Raw genomic sequence first — 16,779 nt, 5'->3', positions numbered from 1 at the left:
GACTCCCTCCTTCGCGGGTTAAGATGGGCTACTTGCTTATGTTACCTTGACGACGTCTCGCCGTCTTTTCGCCTGCATTTCCGAGTCATCTACAATGGCTATCGGCTATTTTGCAGCTATTTCGCGATGCCCAGCTCAACTTAACTCCTCCAAATGCTGTTTCGACCACTGAGAGATCACTGTACTTGGCCACATTATTGATGAGGCCGGTATCCGACCGGGCTCTGCCAAAGTACGCGCTGTTATCAACTTTCCAACGCCGCGTTCTTCGCTAGATGTCCGGTAGTTTCTTGGCCTTTGTTCTTACTTTTGTCGCTTTGTGAAATACTTTGCAGAGATAGCAGGGCCTCTCACATGCCTGATCAAGAAAAACGTTCCTTTTACTTAGGGTGCTGCCCAAACGTCTGCCTTTTCGCAGCTCATCGCACAGCTCACTACGCCACCTGTGTTGGCTCACTTTGACGATTCTGCTCCCACGGAAGTCCGTACGTACGCCAGTGGCCATGGCATCGCTGCTGTTCTGGCTCAATGTAAATGTGGTCAGGACTGTGCTATTGCGTAAGCCAGCTGCCTCCTTTCAGACGCTAGGCGGAATTCTTCAATTACAGAGAGAGTGCCTCGCTTTTCTTTCGGCCATTGCAAAATTTCGCCCTTATCTGTGTGGCAGACCTTTTACCGTAGTCACTGACCATCACACTCTCTGCTGGCTATCTTCGCTCAAAGATCCCATGGGCTGCCTTGGACGCTGGGCGTTACGGCTTCAAGAATAATCATATGCAGTCACGTACAAGTCTGGCCGTTTGCATAGGGACTGCCGACCGCATAGGGACGCCGACTGCCTATCATAGTACCCCGTCGACCAACCGGAACCTGCACCAAAAGGCTACAGGCCTTGTGTGCTCACAATCTCAGAACTCTTCATAATTGCTGCTGAACAACGCCGTGACCCGGTGTCCTACGCAAGATTATAAAGCCTCTCAATTCCCAGGCTACTGGTGCCTCGCTCCTCCTCTTTGTGCTGCACGATGGTATTTTACATCGTTGCAGTTTGCTTTCTGGTGGTCCTGACTTCTTAGTTCTGATTCCGGCACACCTCCGCTCTACTGTTCTGGCCTAGCTTCATGATGCGCCAACAGCGGCGCACCTCAGCATTTCACGCACATACGATCGCGCACGTCGTCATTTCTACTGGCTAGGCATGTCCCGCTCAGTGCGTCGTTACTTGGCCTCTTGTGACCTCTGTCATCCCCTGAAAAAGCCGCTACTCCCGCTTACTGGCAAATCTTCAGCCTCTGAACGTTCCATATGAGCCGTTTCATCGCGTCAGCCTCAACTTGGCCCGTTTCCTCTGTCTGTCCCAGGAAACAGATGGGTCGCCTTCATTGAGGACTATGCGATGCGATTCGCGATCACCCGTGCTTTTCGCACCAGCTGCGCGGCCGATGTTGTGAACTTCTTGCTCCATAACGTCATTCTCCAGCATGGGACACCTCGGCAACTCCTAACAAACCGGGGCAGACAGTTCTTTTCGGAGGTGATTGAGGACATTCTACGGCCTTGCTCGATGCAACACGAACTTCCCACGTCCAACCATCCACCGACGAATGGCTTGACGGTACTACTGACCCGAACAATTACCGACATGCCGGCAATCTGTGTCCACCGACCACCAAGATTGGGACACTGCATTGATTTTTGTAACATTCGCGTATAACACGTCAAGTCATGAGACCGCTGGTTATTCGCCTTTCTTTCTCACATTCGGACAAAATCCTACGTTGCTCACGGACACGTTGGTGCCTTCTTCCGTGTGCCCCCCTGCCGAGTATGCTCTTATTTCAGCCGAGTGCGCCCTTATTTCAGAATACTCTTATTTCAGCCCACCGACATACGCGATTAGCGCGTACGGGTCCTGTATTCACAAATTAAGCTGCCAGCGCGTATATACCAGGAAAGTTGACATCAGCCGCAGTTGTCAAGCATTTTCGTATTTTGCGAAGCAGGACCGCTACCTCTTTCAGAAAATTGGGATGAACTCGTCAAAAATGCTTAGCATTAACATACGGTCTGGAAGCCGATGAGGACAACACAAGAAAATCTCAGAAAGGTGGTAAACAGGAAGAGGAGTCAAGGTAAGGGCGTCAACAAAACATGCGTCCGGTTTGGGCCCGACGCAAGGCGAAGGGCGTTCAGCAATGAAAAGAAGGAAAGAAGAAGGGGCAGGCACTAGCAGCTCAACCACGTTCGGCTGTCCATGCCGCCTACAGTCAGTCACTAAGACCAGTAGATTTCAAGAACTACAGTAATGCTCGCGGCGCTTTGTAACCCTCCGATGCATAGGGTCCAAGAATCTTTGTCTGTGAAAATGGTCTGTAATCTAAATGGTTTCGCGTATTTAAACACATTACTCGGCTCATATTAGAGTGTTGAGCATTTGTGTTGGCCAATGAAACCGTGTTCATCGCGTCCGTGCATACGGAACTATGCTCGGCGCGCAGTGTGTATACAGAACAGTGTAACAGTATACGCCACAGAATCATATCTAAGTTAGTCATTAGTACGTATGCTTAGCTTACGGATAAACTACTCTGCCATGCTAATCCGTCCATTGCCGTTTCTTTCTGGTCACTTACTGCCTTATACATCGAGCACGGAAGTGTTCAAATAGATTGGCGCAGTCACCTCGTAGTAGGCCAGGATCTCGGTGCTACCGATGAAAGGTCCTGGCGCCGCCGGTATATCCTTAATGGGATCCCCGACCTTGTGCTTCTCTTTGTCCGCGAGCACATAGCTGCGACCAAAGAACGGGATGCCCAGGACGAGCTTTTTCTTGGGTGCTCCGAGCTCCACAAGACGCTTCAGCCCTTGCGCCTGTATGGAGGTAAAAAAACAGAATAAAGAAACACCGAAGGTATCACAACGCCCATTGTCGCCTTTCAGATATGTATGACTTGAGGTTTTCGACATTTTAGTAATTTACGTGCTCCTATAACGTCCTCAAATTACTTAACCGGACGAATTCGGCGGAAGCCCGCAAGGTTTGTGTGTAACGGTGAAATGGAAATTCACATTCTATTGAGCAAGATGATGTCAGGTTCTTTTTCCTATTTGAAAGCTTCTCTCCATCATACGTGTTTTCGTTTGAGTAACTTTTTTAATCAATAGTCCTATACTTCCTATTTTTAATTTACCTTCACGCTGCTTACGGATAGCCTCATGAATAGGTCAGCTAGCTGAGCGATATGCCCGAACAATGTTCTTGAATGGTCTCACTTCTTTGATATACATTTAAATGTGCTTGAATATTGACTAATGAGGCAACTAATGTACGTGCTTTGGTTTTAATTCCCTGTAATCAAGAAAAAGAAAGATTCTTAGTCTGGTGGCAACCCCAGGTTCCATCATGCCTGAATCCGGAGAAATATTTTTTTTTTCATCAAAAGTGAATCCCTTGAGGATTCACTTTTGTTGACTCGTGTTACATTCATGTCTATCGCGAATTCTGCTTTTAGTTCTAAAATCAAACAGCATGTATTTCCTGACGTGGTGTGCATTGAACTGTTTTACGTTGTTCAAATTATTGGCGCAGTACTTCGGTACTTCGAGTACCCCCGGCATGAAAGAAACCCTAACTAAGTGTATGATGATGAAGACACAGCATTCATCCCGGAGGTACTATATCAAAAGAAATGACGGTATGTAGTCACTAAATACAGCGAAGGAAACCGAGCATGAAGGAGTCGCACACTTAAAAAACAGAGCGAAGGCAAACTGCACACAAGAGGAATGGCCACAGCGAGCTCATGTGTCATTGTAACGTTGATTGTTTCCTGTTTGGGGTTTTGAATTTGTTACATCGCCTTAAAATCATCGAGTGATCAAACTTTCCATCTTTGCAACAACCTAAAGTTCGAGGGTGTATCAGCAAAAGCAAAGAACGTACCACGTTCAGGTTCCGTGTGTCACCCGTTTCGAAGGATCGGGCGTACAGGGGGCTGTGAACATCAGCGATTCCAGTCCAGCGTCCCCTCAAATCGAAACCGATCACATTGAGCCAGTCTACGTACCTGTACGGAAAGATGCGAAAACATAAAGGTTGTTCGTTCTCTATAGGGACACAATGCTGACGCTGCACTGCTTACTTTGAGAGTTGTCTCACGTCGTATCCATTATCGAGATAAAAAGGAGTGATTGGAACCGTAGCGGTCACTATTAAACCCTTTCTTCGCAGTCTGCAGAGACTCTGAGGGGAAAAGAGAAAAGTAACTCACAATGATTGCGCATTCTGACGTAACTGAAGAACAGAAGTATCAAAAAGAAAATACTGAATACTAAATAAAAGAACAATCTAGAGCGCGTTCTGATAGGCTTAAAGAGGCAATAAAAAGCAACACCCAAATGAGCTTAGACTATAGTAGAATATTATTTCAAAAGTTTATTTCCTACATTTAGCGTGGAAAGGTCGATTTTAACTAGGTATAAAAAGTGAAGGCCAAGCGTTCTTAAAAAAAGAAACAAACCTTTGTTAAGTTGATTCTGTGGCTTCTTTTGGTTGCACTGAACTAGTTGTTTAGCGATGAACAATTAACTATACGTGCTAGTATATGCTGCAATAATTCATGCCGTCCCTTTTTTTCGCTAAAGGTGTTGTGAAAGAAGTGCGTCGCAGATTCTCTGAACATATGGAGTGGGAGGCTTGACAGCTTTTATATGCCAGAAAGGTGCGTATGCACGAGCGCCATCTAATTAATGTTAACAGCAACCTTGGAAATGGCGAAGGTGAAGTGCTGACAACACGAATGCATTGCGAGTGAAAACTTTCTTGTTCTCGCTAACATGGCTTCCGATTTCCCTAAATAATTTCAAAGCAGTAGCCGAAGGTGGCTAACCTTCAGGAACAAGACATAGTTCTGTTTGTCCTCCGGCTTTCCGTTCCTGTCTGGGCTGGCTGGGAACCTCCAGTCGATGTCCACTCCGTCGAAGTCGTTATCTTTGAGAAACTTCAGCAAGTTTCTCGTAAAGTTACACCGCCTGCTGCGGTCTGCGGCCACGTAGGAGAACGATTCGCTTCCGTGGTCCCAGCCTCCAAGGGAGATCAGTGTTTTCACGAAGAGGAACTTCTTCTTGATGGCCGTGAAGTCTTTGTAATCTGCAATTCAGAAAACGTTACGAAACGCGTAATGAGCTTCAATATGAGGAACAAGGAAGCAGACAGTCCGAGTGGTTGAACAGCTCCGGAGCAACCACCCCGCTTTTTTTTCCTTTTACCGCCTACGCAGAAAGAAGAAAGGAGTTGACGGCGATTGATGCCATGCTTGGAAAACAACCCTTTTATAACGGCTATAATAGTACGCGACCATGTTTGCGTCTGTTGCGTCGATTGCCACCCATAGTGCAATTCTCTTACACGTGAGACTGCGTGTGAACGAGTTTTCTTTCCTTCTTAATATCAATAATTGCGGCAGTGTTGCCTCGGTAGCGATATATTTTGCTCAAATTTATTAATTTATTGTCATCTGCCAATCCCTACCGGCCGATCCGGGTGATAACGAAGACAAAGCGCATAGTTGAAACCACCGATCGAGTGCCAGAATGAAAAGAATTGGAATGAAATCATTACACTCTCGTGGACCTGTATTTTGCTGTGCTGATGCAGAGAGCGCTGGAGTGCGAATACTAATGTAACCCTATAACGACAGCTATTATATTCGATTAGCTTCGCCTGCTTAGAGAATGTTTGCGCTAGTTTAGGCTTGGGCTAGTTTTCATGAGGCCCTCCATAGCTAATGTATTTGGTTACTGCGTCTGTGAGACGACCTGAGTTTGTTCTTTCACTGGCATGCGTTACTCTCAGACGTAAGAAAAAGGAACGACCGTGTTCGCCAAAATCTTAAACGTTTGCTGGCGGGCTAATTGATGATGCATTCTTCGTGGCAGTCCGTGTTACAGCCCACACAAATTACAAGAAAAAAAAAAAACAAGAAGGGACAGGACAGAGTGCTGTAGCCACAACTGGGAACATGAAACATTTTACTATTCCTACTAAATGCTTGCTATGCTTTCTATGTGCTGTAACAATGGCACCGAAACTGATGCTCTTCATGTTTGCAAATCAGGAAACACCGAATGAAGAGAATTTTGTTTTAAGAGATCACAAGATGGAACGATATCAACGTGGGAATGCGGAACGATGTCTAAAAGGGCGCATTGCTCACGTGAATTATTCTGGTATGCCGGTATAAGGTCCTTGACTCCTAGCGTGTCCTTGTCCACGCCGGCGTAGTTGAGGTTTACGTGTGTGCACAGATCTCCAGGAATGTCCCGAATGCGGTAGTTCATGGGGCTGAAGCGGTCTGCTGCCCAGCCATGGTAGTAGCACACTACGGGGCTGCCACCATTTCTTATGAAGTCGTCATCTGCAATGGCACGCGGTGAATAATTCTTATCACGATTAATTGATACGCACAAGTATATGCTCGTCAAGATTCTATGAGAGGAAGCTGCTAGAGAGACTTCGAAAAGCCCTTTTTTTTTGTTGTCTAAAGATATCAGCCTCGAATTTCATTTGCTAGAGAAGTAAGGCTAATCAAGGGATATCAGTTGTGACAGTTGATTTAACGTTTTATATGGAACCGCTAGCTGGATGCTTTTTATATCTTACATCGTGATAGTTTGCACCGTAACCCTAACATGAAGGACAGATTCGCTTTAACATTGACGTGACAGTAAGAGACTGAGCCCAGAAGGCCATACCACAAGAGTTGTTTTTATTTTGTTATCCGTCTATAACATAGGTTCGTGCTGTAGTTAAAAAGACACGAACGAGAGCAATTATTTTAGCTGTCGCATTTATTTGCCGCTCTACAATGCTAAAAGTTTCACTCTTACCGCGAGAGGTCAGTCGGTAGACTAAAGATGGGTGGCGACGCTATCTTGAACGTTCCGGGCCAGCTCGCTATGATGTTTTCAGTTTTGACTGCGTCTACTCGCACATAAGTTAAATTTTTTACGGTAATAATAGACTACATTGTATTATAAGAGAGCCAATGACTGCACTGAGGAAGTCTCAGAAACATTTGCTGCGCCACAGCAGCCCAAATGCAAAAAAAAAAAAAAAGAAGAAATGGTACTTCGAATTCCGCGGCGTCTCAGGGACCTAAGGGCCCTAAAGTTCTGACGCGATATTCGAGAAATCGAATTTTCAGCACCACTTTTTCTTCTAATAACGATTCGTTGATTTTCGCGAAATCAACAACAAAAAAGTAAACTTTATCAATATAGGTTTATTCAGCGTTTCTGTTTAGTGCCCCTTTATGTTTAGTGTTTCCTATAACCTCAGGGTTTTCAGCTAATTCCCGTGTCACTGATCCAGCGGCCTTTTCTTTCCCGGTTGTTTATTTTTCTGCGCATCTGCCACCTCATCTCTTTTTCTGCTGTCGAGCTCATATTTTCGCTTTCTGTCAAGCACCGTTCTCTAGTACATTTTAGTGCCCGTAGCCGGCGGAGGAATATTGATAGCATTAGTGATTTCATTGGCTTAACGAAGCATTCTTTTTTCCTTCATTTGTGTATTTGAAACTTGATGGTGGTGCACAAAACTGATGGCGACACTCATCTACGCAATTTTCTGTCATACAAACCTGAGTACTACAACCACGCGTATATGATATGCTCAGCGATTTTCATTTCTGCTGACATAGAGTACACTCGTACTACTAGATCTTTCCACTGACCTTCCCTATTGCGAATCAACTTGCGTAGAAATCGAATAGCCTCGCTTCACGTGTAATCGAAAGAATCTAATTCTTGTATGTATGTATCACTCTCCTTCGTCATTTGCCGAATTCTTATCAGCCCTTGAGGCCGTCCTTAACAGTTCATCTCTAGAGAAAAAACATTTTGTTAAGAGGCGATATCAACATAAAACTTATTAGAGTCTAATACGGATAGCATTGCTGCATATACTGATGACCTTTCCGGGCAGGGATTTGGGTGGCTCATTCAGTCCTATACTAGATGTAACACACGTGGTGCTCACACTCTTCTGGATCGTGCCTCTTCTAACTTCAATCGTCAGGCGTCTGTCTGGAGTAATTAATGTAGATATTATAAATCATTTTCCCATATTTGTCCCGTTTGATAGCCCTGTGGCTAGCATTGACACAACTATAATTATAACGCACTTTGATCAAGAAAATTTTATCAATGTGTTTACTCATTGTGACTGGCGTAAAATAACATCACTAACTAATTCAAAACAGGCGGTTGATGCTTCTGCCCTTTATTTTCGGAGGCTGTTTTTTCTAGCACTGTTATCGTTGCATGCGACAAGAAATACCAAAATCCTACGAACTCTCGGATGTCATCTGCTCTTTTAACCAGTTTCAGAAAAAGGATAACATCTACAAAAAGTGAAGAGGTAACCTTTTAATAGCGCCTTGGCACTTCGCTATAAATGTTGTCGCAACCTTTTTAACTTTCTAATAAAACACGTCAAGAGACGCTATTATGACAAAGACTGAGTGAGAGAGGCAAACAGAAATACTCAGAAAACGAATTTTCAATATCAGCTGAGTGACGAGAAGTGACGTCATTGTAAGTTATTATCGTTATAGACGAGCTCAGAGCAGGCAGTTTTAAAAAATCATTGAAGAGTTTCCACTGACATTTAGGGTTAACCTTATTTGTTATGAATTCTTTGTCATAACAGCGTTTCTTGGATTGTTTTAGTAAAGAGTTAAGAAAGTTGCAATAAAATTTCCAGCGAAGTGCCAAGACGCTATTAAAGGGTTGCGTCTTGACTTTTTTGTAGAGCTTATCTTTTTTCTGAGATTAAGTTTTTTCTGTTTCCTGCTTCTGAAGAAATGTTGTCGTCTATTCGTAATCTTAAAAATACTTCTCCCCGTCTGGATTGCATTTGTGCATGTAATTTAAAGATGGTTGCTCAGTTCGTTTTTGATCTCATAAGCCATATAATCAACCTTGAAGCTTGTTTTCAAGACCCATTAAAGCGGGATAATGTCATACTAATGTTTAAAAAAGGTGATAACGAGGCAATTATAAATTATAGGCCCGTATCTATTCTCTATTCATTAAGTAAAGTCGCTGAACATTTGTAAGTGCCTTAATACTTGCCTAGAGAAATTTAATATTATAAAGCCTTGTCATTTTGGTTTTCGTCAAGGAAGCTTCACTGACCATGCTTTACTTTCTTTGACTGACTTTATCAATCGTTATATTGATAGCGGTAATGTCTCAGGTTCCGTATTTTTGGATTTAACTGAAGGCTTTGGCACGCTCAATCACTCCATTTTATTCAGCAAGTTTGATTTTCAAAGTATGATCGGTCCCGCCGTAAAGGTTTTGAAGAATTACCTGCTTAATCCACAATACGTAGTATTCACGGGTGGCTCTTAATCAAACGCTAAGATTACTAACCATGGCATTCTCAGGGGTCCATTCTTAGTCCCCTTCTCTTCACCCTTTATATAAATGACTTCCTTGACGTTTTAAATCTGGACAATGCGGGCTATATGCTAATGGAACAAAATGGTTCCCTTTCAAACATCAAAACTAAACTCTGTAGTAAATGAAGTTTTACCTGCCGCAAGAATAATGATCTAAATATAAACCCTTCTAAAAATAAATTCATTATTTCCAGATCCTTGCAAAAGCCGGTATTTACTCCGGTAGTTCTGGCGGCAGGTCTTAATATTATCTCTGCTTGTGACTCGGTTTCATTTCTTGAAGTGGCTTTCGACGTAACGTTTAATTTTGCTTTGCATATGATCGACGTCAAGAAAAAAAGTGCTTTTGGCATTCGTGCAATAATTAAAGCTAGACTTTTCCGGCCAATGCATTGTTATCTCTCCATTTTTCCTTAATTTATAGTCGTTTAAACTACGGTATAACTACCTGGGGTAACACATATCAATCCTACATTTCATCGGCGCGACATATCCAGAACCATGCTTTTGTTACTTTTGTTTACTTTTGTTTTCTTCTAACACACACATGTGCATTTAGACCTTGCCTTTTTCATCATGGTTTCCCCTACAGTCTTCAGACTATAGACCTTACCCTTAATAGTTGCCTTAATGAAACTTTGTACCGGTCTGTTTAAGAATGGTTACATGCAAGTATATAAAGATTTGTACTAACTGTACAGTTGGTGCGGTGCTCTGTACATACCATGGTTTGATCTACCATGTGTCCCATGTAAATTGTTCATAAATTTACAAATATGCAAGTTACACGTAGCTACACAGAGGTAATTTTGAGATAATTTTGTTTGCCGTCGCTTTGAGCAAATCAGACAATTTTTTCGCACTTCTTCTGAATACATAATAGTTATATTAATTGACAAACTTCTCAAAAATCATATTCAGACCCAAGGGTCAAAAGAAAATTGTAGACAACCCTGAAAAATTTCTGATTCAGCTTTCTTTGGTTCAATACGTGCTACAAAGTATTTTCCTTTTCAAGCGTGTCTTGCGGGCTTTTTTTCAGGCTGGTAAATATCATTTATGTAGCACGTCTATAGCAACAGGAAGCTGGATCGAGAATTTTTCCCGATAGTCGACAGTTTTCGCGTTGACACTTTTGCTTCGAACATATTATATTGAGACGTTCAATCATTTATAAGAATTAATTAAATAATTAGGCGAATATAAGATCATATCATATGCACCAAGCGACGGCGAATAACATTGCCTTGCTTCTGTCCCAGCTGCGTGGCACTTGCATATTTTTTAAATTTTGGCACAAATTGCGTGGGTCATATGATGTAATGTGGGATAAAGCCTGTGTTGAATGCTACACTTTTAGAACACTGTGTTTCTAGATGGCTAGTTTAAACTACAAGACAAATCGCCGTTTCGCCCTTGATTCCAAGCAGTGACGCGATAGGTGTTGTAATATTAAAAGCACCAAGCGTTGGACTGTTTTGTGCTATATTGGTTTAAGTAAACATTCGCAAATCCACGGGAACTATCTCCGTTCGAGAAGTCGAGACCAGGACAAACAAACACCGGATACAGCGCAAATTAAGGTGGCCCACGGTGTGGGACATAACGTAAACCAACACCAGATATTGTGCGAATTAAGACGGCCTGAGTGGCCGGTGCCGGACATGATGCAAAAAAATACCGGATATAGTATGAATTAAGGCACTCTGCGGCAGCAAGTGATGCATGTGAGCGCAGACAGGAGCTCCAGATCCAACACGTCATCGTTGTAATGGCACGATCGTCATTACGCCGTCGTCATGCCACGTTCACCATTCCTTCGTTGTCTACTCATCGTCATTGTTGTGCCGTTTTCACACTGTCGCTGTCACTACGTTGGGATTCGTCCGTCATCACGCATTAATCTTCGAGCCGTTTGTCCTCATTCCCTCGTAAACAGTCCGTCGTCATTACAGGGTCGCCGTCACATAGTTGTGGCCTTTCCACCGCCGTCATTTTGTAGTCATTCCACTGTTGCCACCCCACAGTCGTCACGCTTTCATCGCCATTTCCTTTGGAAAGCCATCGTTGTCATGACATCTCCGTCATACCATCGACATTATTACAGCGTCAGCATCAGCTTGTAGCCACGTCGTCGCTGTGCCATTGTCATCATGCTGTCGTCGCCACACCAGCGTTGTCATCCCATGGTCGGCAGCTCATCGTCGTCACACCAACATTTTAGCTCCAGCGTCCATCCCGTGATCGCATTGCAGTCGCCATTATGCCGTTTTGGTTGTTCCACGGTGACTTTTTTGTCGGATAGCGAGTCTAGTGTTGTCATGCAGTTGTCGCCATGATTTCACTGTTATGTCATCGTCGTCATTCCATCGTCACCATGCCGCCATGTTTATGTCGTAGCGGCCGTTTCCTCGACATCATTCTTTCATCATCATGCGTATCATGTGCATGACCAAGCGCAAGAGAGAGAAAGAGAGAGAGAGAGAGAGAGAAAATTTATAAGGGAAAAGCAGGGAGGTTAACCTGGCTGAGCCCGTTAGGCTACCCTGCACTGGGAAAGGGGTAAAGGTAATCGAAAGAGGAGAGGGAAGAAAGAACGTAACAGTTTGCACGGTTACACACACAAGCGTTCATCGCTGACTGTTTTCCTTGTTTACCGGCTCCCAGTGGAAACATTATTCTGGGTGATGTGGTCTCTACATACTTGGAAACACCAATGAAAATTTCGCTTGAACCTTTCTGAGAGAGCGTGAGATTCGCACGTTTTTTAAAATGATAAAATTCTTTGCAACATTCTTGGCACTTTGCAGTAAGTACGTAGGTTTCCGTTTCGCCTCCCTTTAGGAAGAAAATAATGTGACCGTGATTTTGGAATCGAGCCTCTGCCATTCAGCACAGAAGCTTGGTACTGTAACCATTAGGGCAGAATCGCGCGCAGACTTCTCTCGTTATGATACTAGCCAGCTAGCTCTTTGAAACATTCAGCGCACGTAACCCATTCCACTTTGTCGTATTCTTTCTTTGTGACAGCTCGCGCTGAAGCGGCGAGTTAGACTGCACTTTCTCCGGGACCGGCCCACATTACCCAGCACGTTCCTCGTAGCAGTTCCCGCTATGTAGGAAATATGTAACGTTGTACCAACTTCATGATTACCCGAGGCAATCATGATTTAACATTTCTTCGCCGGAGTACAAATGAAATCGCTGTCTTAACATACACTCTATGAAATAGACATATGCCCGAATGATTGTATAACTTGTAGCGTCTGATGACGTCACAACCCTGTTTTTCTCGTGTAAGCTCGTGAACTAAGTATGTAGAACTCAACAATGTCCATGTCTAAGGCTAGCGTTGAATGACCGGCGTTGAGATAATGCTATTGACGTCATACGATCGTCTACAACGCTGTCGTCACACACACGTTCGCTCGAGATCCACACACACAACTTTCAATTTAGAGGGACATGTTGTCCACCTGGTATTGTTTTGGGAAACTCCAGACAATGCTGGATTGCCAGGTCCGACAATCCGTGGGAGCTGCAAAAATTTTTTTTTTGAGAATGCTTTCCTATACACGCTTATGCCGCATATGACTGACGCTAGTCGCATTGAAATCTTCGCTGTAAAAACAAATACAATCAGCGGCCACTCACAGTGCGTGTGCCATAAGGTCATGAGTGATAAAGCAGTTGAACTGCCGCGTAAATAACTTCTGAAAACAATAACCTTCAGTGGCCAATGAACACCTCCGGAAATGTGGTTTTAGAAGAAGCATCAGCACAGAAGTGGGTTAACTTTTTCGGAAATACTTGATCTATGCTAGTACTTATATTACGTAACTGCGCATGTGCACTATACGAACAGGGGACATGTTCTGAGTGAGAAAACAAACATAAATGCCTTTCTTCGCGTACGTCTTTTGTGTATGATTCCGTGGAAGTGAGCTGTTGGGCCACTTAAGATTGACTCAGTGATTTCTTTTACATCGAAGCTGTATATGGCTAGGTTCTGATGAAAAATGTGTCCGTGGGCAAGAGCCGTGTAGATCGAGAATTTCTCCCAATATGTGGGCCGATACCGAAGATTGCGCAATAGCGGGCGGACCCGCGGCCAAGCTTTAAGCACGCCGCCAACTTGAACAAATAAGTTTGATATCTTAGGTCCAAATACAACCCGTATCATACCCTCATCGGCTATATCTATGTTAGCACCGCCCTCTCTTTGTCGGTATTCTAAACGCTTGCGTATTTTCTTTCCTTCTGCTCTCCCGTGCATGGTGACGGTCCCGTAAGCGTGCCGCTCTCCAGGACCGCGAGGCGAAATGAAATGCGAACCGTTCGTGTGGCCCCGATCCCGAAAACTTGGGACGTTTCATCTGATCAACGGCCAGGTTTCAGAGGGAATTTGTGGGGAACCTATCTTTTGCGGCCTGTGTTGTGTGTGACCCCTTGTGTTTTTCGAGTGACCTCACAACAATTACTACGCTATGGGGACGTTGAGAAACGCACGATTGCCTCGGCTACGGTGGAGCAGTGTGTGCCCTCGGTGTGCGCTGAAATACGTGTCTGTTCGACGTGCCGGGATTCGTAAGTAAAAGATGCCGTGCTGCATTTTGGAACAATATATGGCTATGTATACCCACCGGTGCCTCATCATCTTCCGAGGCTCAGCGTCGTGGAGAAGCGACTAGTCGCGCCTCGCCTTCCATTTATGTGCATACGGCACTTGACGCACCGCAATGGACAGTTCGCCATAAGGGGCTCACATGCACAGCTTCGCTGGTCATCCAACTTCACAGAGTGGTATGGCGCTGATTTTTTTCTGATACGTTATTTGAACTTCGACTTCGTGCTTTCCAATGTCTAAATACCATGATGTCGTTCCTTGGGACATTTTACTTAACAAAGCGTAAGCTCGCGCTCATTTAACTCAACTGAAACCATTGTGTGCCTATCAGGATACTCCGGGAATGAGCAAACACTGGAGATACTCACGGGGGAAACCATAAAGCCAAACAATAACTCCTTGTTTACACTGGTTTGCATTGCTGTCAAGATGGACAAACCGTACGGAAGCAAGGAATTACCAAGAGCGCCGTTTATTTCATTTTGATTTAACATTTCCTCTTCGTTGTATATACCTTTCTGAAAGTTTAGGTGTGGTTTCTGTTACGCGATTCACCAGATACAATTGGCCGAATTTACAAAGTTGTTTCTAAGAACTATTTGTTAATGGCCAGTCGGCCGCACTAATGAACCTATCGGCATTTGCTGGCGCCTCTTGATATAGGAAACATGCCTGTCACGCGAAATGCTTTGTGACTACTGGCCCAGATATTATGGTGTTTATTCGCTTGCCCCTTCTGTGTGCATGTAAATATGCGCGGATACAGCTAGTGGTAATGATGTTGATATAAGCGGGATTGGTCTGGCAGGTTTGACCACCAAATGCTTCGCCTGAGCGTCTCTTTCCACATCAAATATCACTACAAGTCGACCAGTCCAGTCTCCCGCAGGAAATGTTAGCAGAATGCGCGACACTTCATTACGTACCATTTGCGGTCCTTCTTAGTAAAGTAACTGTTCTACACGTTGGACGCTCTCGCTTTCCAGCTTTACGAGACTCTTAGCCTTGCCTGAGCTGCATTGTAAAGGTATATCGTTTATTTATTAAAATAATCAAGATGTGTGTAATCTCCGGCCACGCTGGGCTTCAGGCTTAAAAATTGTGCGTTATGAAATGACGAAGCAGTCGGAGGGGGCGGGGCAATCAATATATTGGCAACTGAAATATTTGCTTCATGACAATTGTTCATTCATTTCAGGCAGCCTATCTTGCAATAATCAAAATCAGTGGAGGACTTACCTGTGCGAACAGTCGGAACTATATGGATCAGCAGAAAACCACAAAGGAAAAGGTTAAACATCGTTGAGGTCCTGGAAATTGCAAATAATTCTGTTGAAATCCCGTGCAAGGTCTTAATTTTCGTTAACAGCAGATCTCCGGTCTCGTTATGTTCTGCTCAAGTGAGCAAAGATTAAGAAAAAGTAAGAAACATGAAAGTAAACTACATTTACGGAATATTATCTGCAAATAGTAACAATTCACTAGCTTAAAGTACAAGGAAAATTGAGCCAAATGATATTTGGAGCAGACAAACAAACGAACAAGCAAAAGAAAAAAGGAATGAAAAGCAACCACGCCATTTGAAATCATAAGAATGGAGATAAAATAAAGACAAATCAAAATTTAGCAGACATTCAGCATTCCTTCGCTCGACAGTGTGTAGAGCAATACTTGCAACTGCCACCAGCCGAGCGATCGGTCACTCTCATTCAACTGCCGATCAGCGTGACAAGCATGAAAGTTTAGAAGACCGAAAAATGCAGTGCGAGAATCCTTTCTTGGGCGCTTACTTTGAACGCGTTTCTCGTTTGCTCTCAAACCTTTCGTGGCCGCGCAGGAGCTGTCAACGGCGAAGGTAACTCTCCAAGCCCGCCCGCGCGCGCGTCGAAAGTTAGCGCCTTTTGTAAAGCCCGCGCACGCGCTCGGACATGACATGCACGAAGAACAAGGAGTACACGACGGTGCGTCCTACTCACCGAGCGAGCCGCTTCTGACACGTCCGAGCCTCCGAGCGTCCAGCGACCTTCGTAAACATAGGGGGGTTGCAAAACACGCGTCCACAACGTTGCACGAGCGGCGCGAAAGAAGCGGTTAAATGGGCGGAGCAGGAATACCCCGCAACAGGCGACAAGGATTTCCTCCAGGCGGGAGCGCTCAAACGGAGGCGCGCGCTGTCCAGATAGGTGCGTGCGCCTCGACAGGAATCGGCGAACAGAGAGACAGTCAGCAGGCGCCGTGCCGTGGCGTGTACGATATAGCTGTTCGTTTTTCAAAAAAACCGGACGCAGCACTGAGACGCACCTCCCCCTACCTTTCCGTTAGGCCGCGTTGTCTCTGGCGTGCCCCAGGCAGCCACACGTGCCGATACCTGTAGAAGCGCGCGATGTAGCGAGCCGTCGCTTTCCCGCCCCCGTCCTCCGCTGTCGGCAGGAGAGAAAGGAGCCGCCTTCTTTCCCCAAGGTTACGCGAGATCGAGGACGACCGAGGAGCGCGGCGTGTTTTTCTTTGCTCGGGAAGAGATAGGATGCCGTGCTGGACGCGCGTCGGCATGCGCACACGTAATGACCGACCGTAGAAATACTTGTACAAGTTAGCTACAGGCAGGCGCTGGAAATTGGTGGGCCTACGGCTTCCTTTCTATGAGCTTACTTGTCCAGCTGTGTGTATGTGTGCCTATATTTTGTA

General features: G+C 44.7%; 1 protein-coding gene across 3 annotated transcripts in view; it reads right to left on the bottom strand.

The window, feature by feature from the left end:
• Positions 1 to 16,659, bottom strand: part of LOC140216140 (endochitinase-like) — a 29,952-nt gene extending 13,293 nt beyond the window's left edge. The window contains exons 1-7 of one of the 3 annotated variants that reach the window (XM_072286518.1): positions 16,406 to 16,659; positions 15,334 to 15,404; positions 6,216 to 6,416; positions 4,890 to 5,149; positions 4,143 to 4,243; positions 3,944 to 4,067; positions 2,683 to 2,871 (exon numbers count right to left, since the gene is read on the bottom strand). In XM_072286518.1, coding sequence (XP_072142619.1) covers positions 2,683 to 2,871; positions 3,944 to 4,067; positions 4,143 to 4,243; positions 4,890 to 5,149; positions 6,216 to 6,416; positions 15,334 to 15,404; positions 16,406 to 16,644 — 1,185 coding nt within the window. In that variant the 5' untranslated portion in view covers positions 16,645 to 16,659. The other 2 variants (XM_072286519.1, XM_072286520.1) reach the window with 2 other exon arrangements.
• Positions 16,660 to 16,779: the final 120 nt, after the last annotated feature.

Source organism: Dermacentor andersoni, chromosome 2 (assembly GCF_023375885.2).
Source record: "Dermacentor andersoni chromosome 2, qqDerAnde1_hic_scaffold, whole genome shotgun sequence".
NCBI classification, from domain to species: Eukaryota; Metazoa; Arthropoda; class Arachnida; order Ixodida; family Ixodidae; genus Dermacentor; species Dermacentor andersoni.
This window is presented reverse-complemented; position numbering and strand designations above follow the sequence as displayed.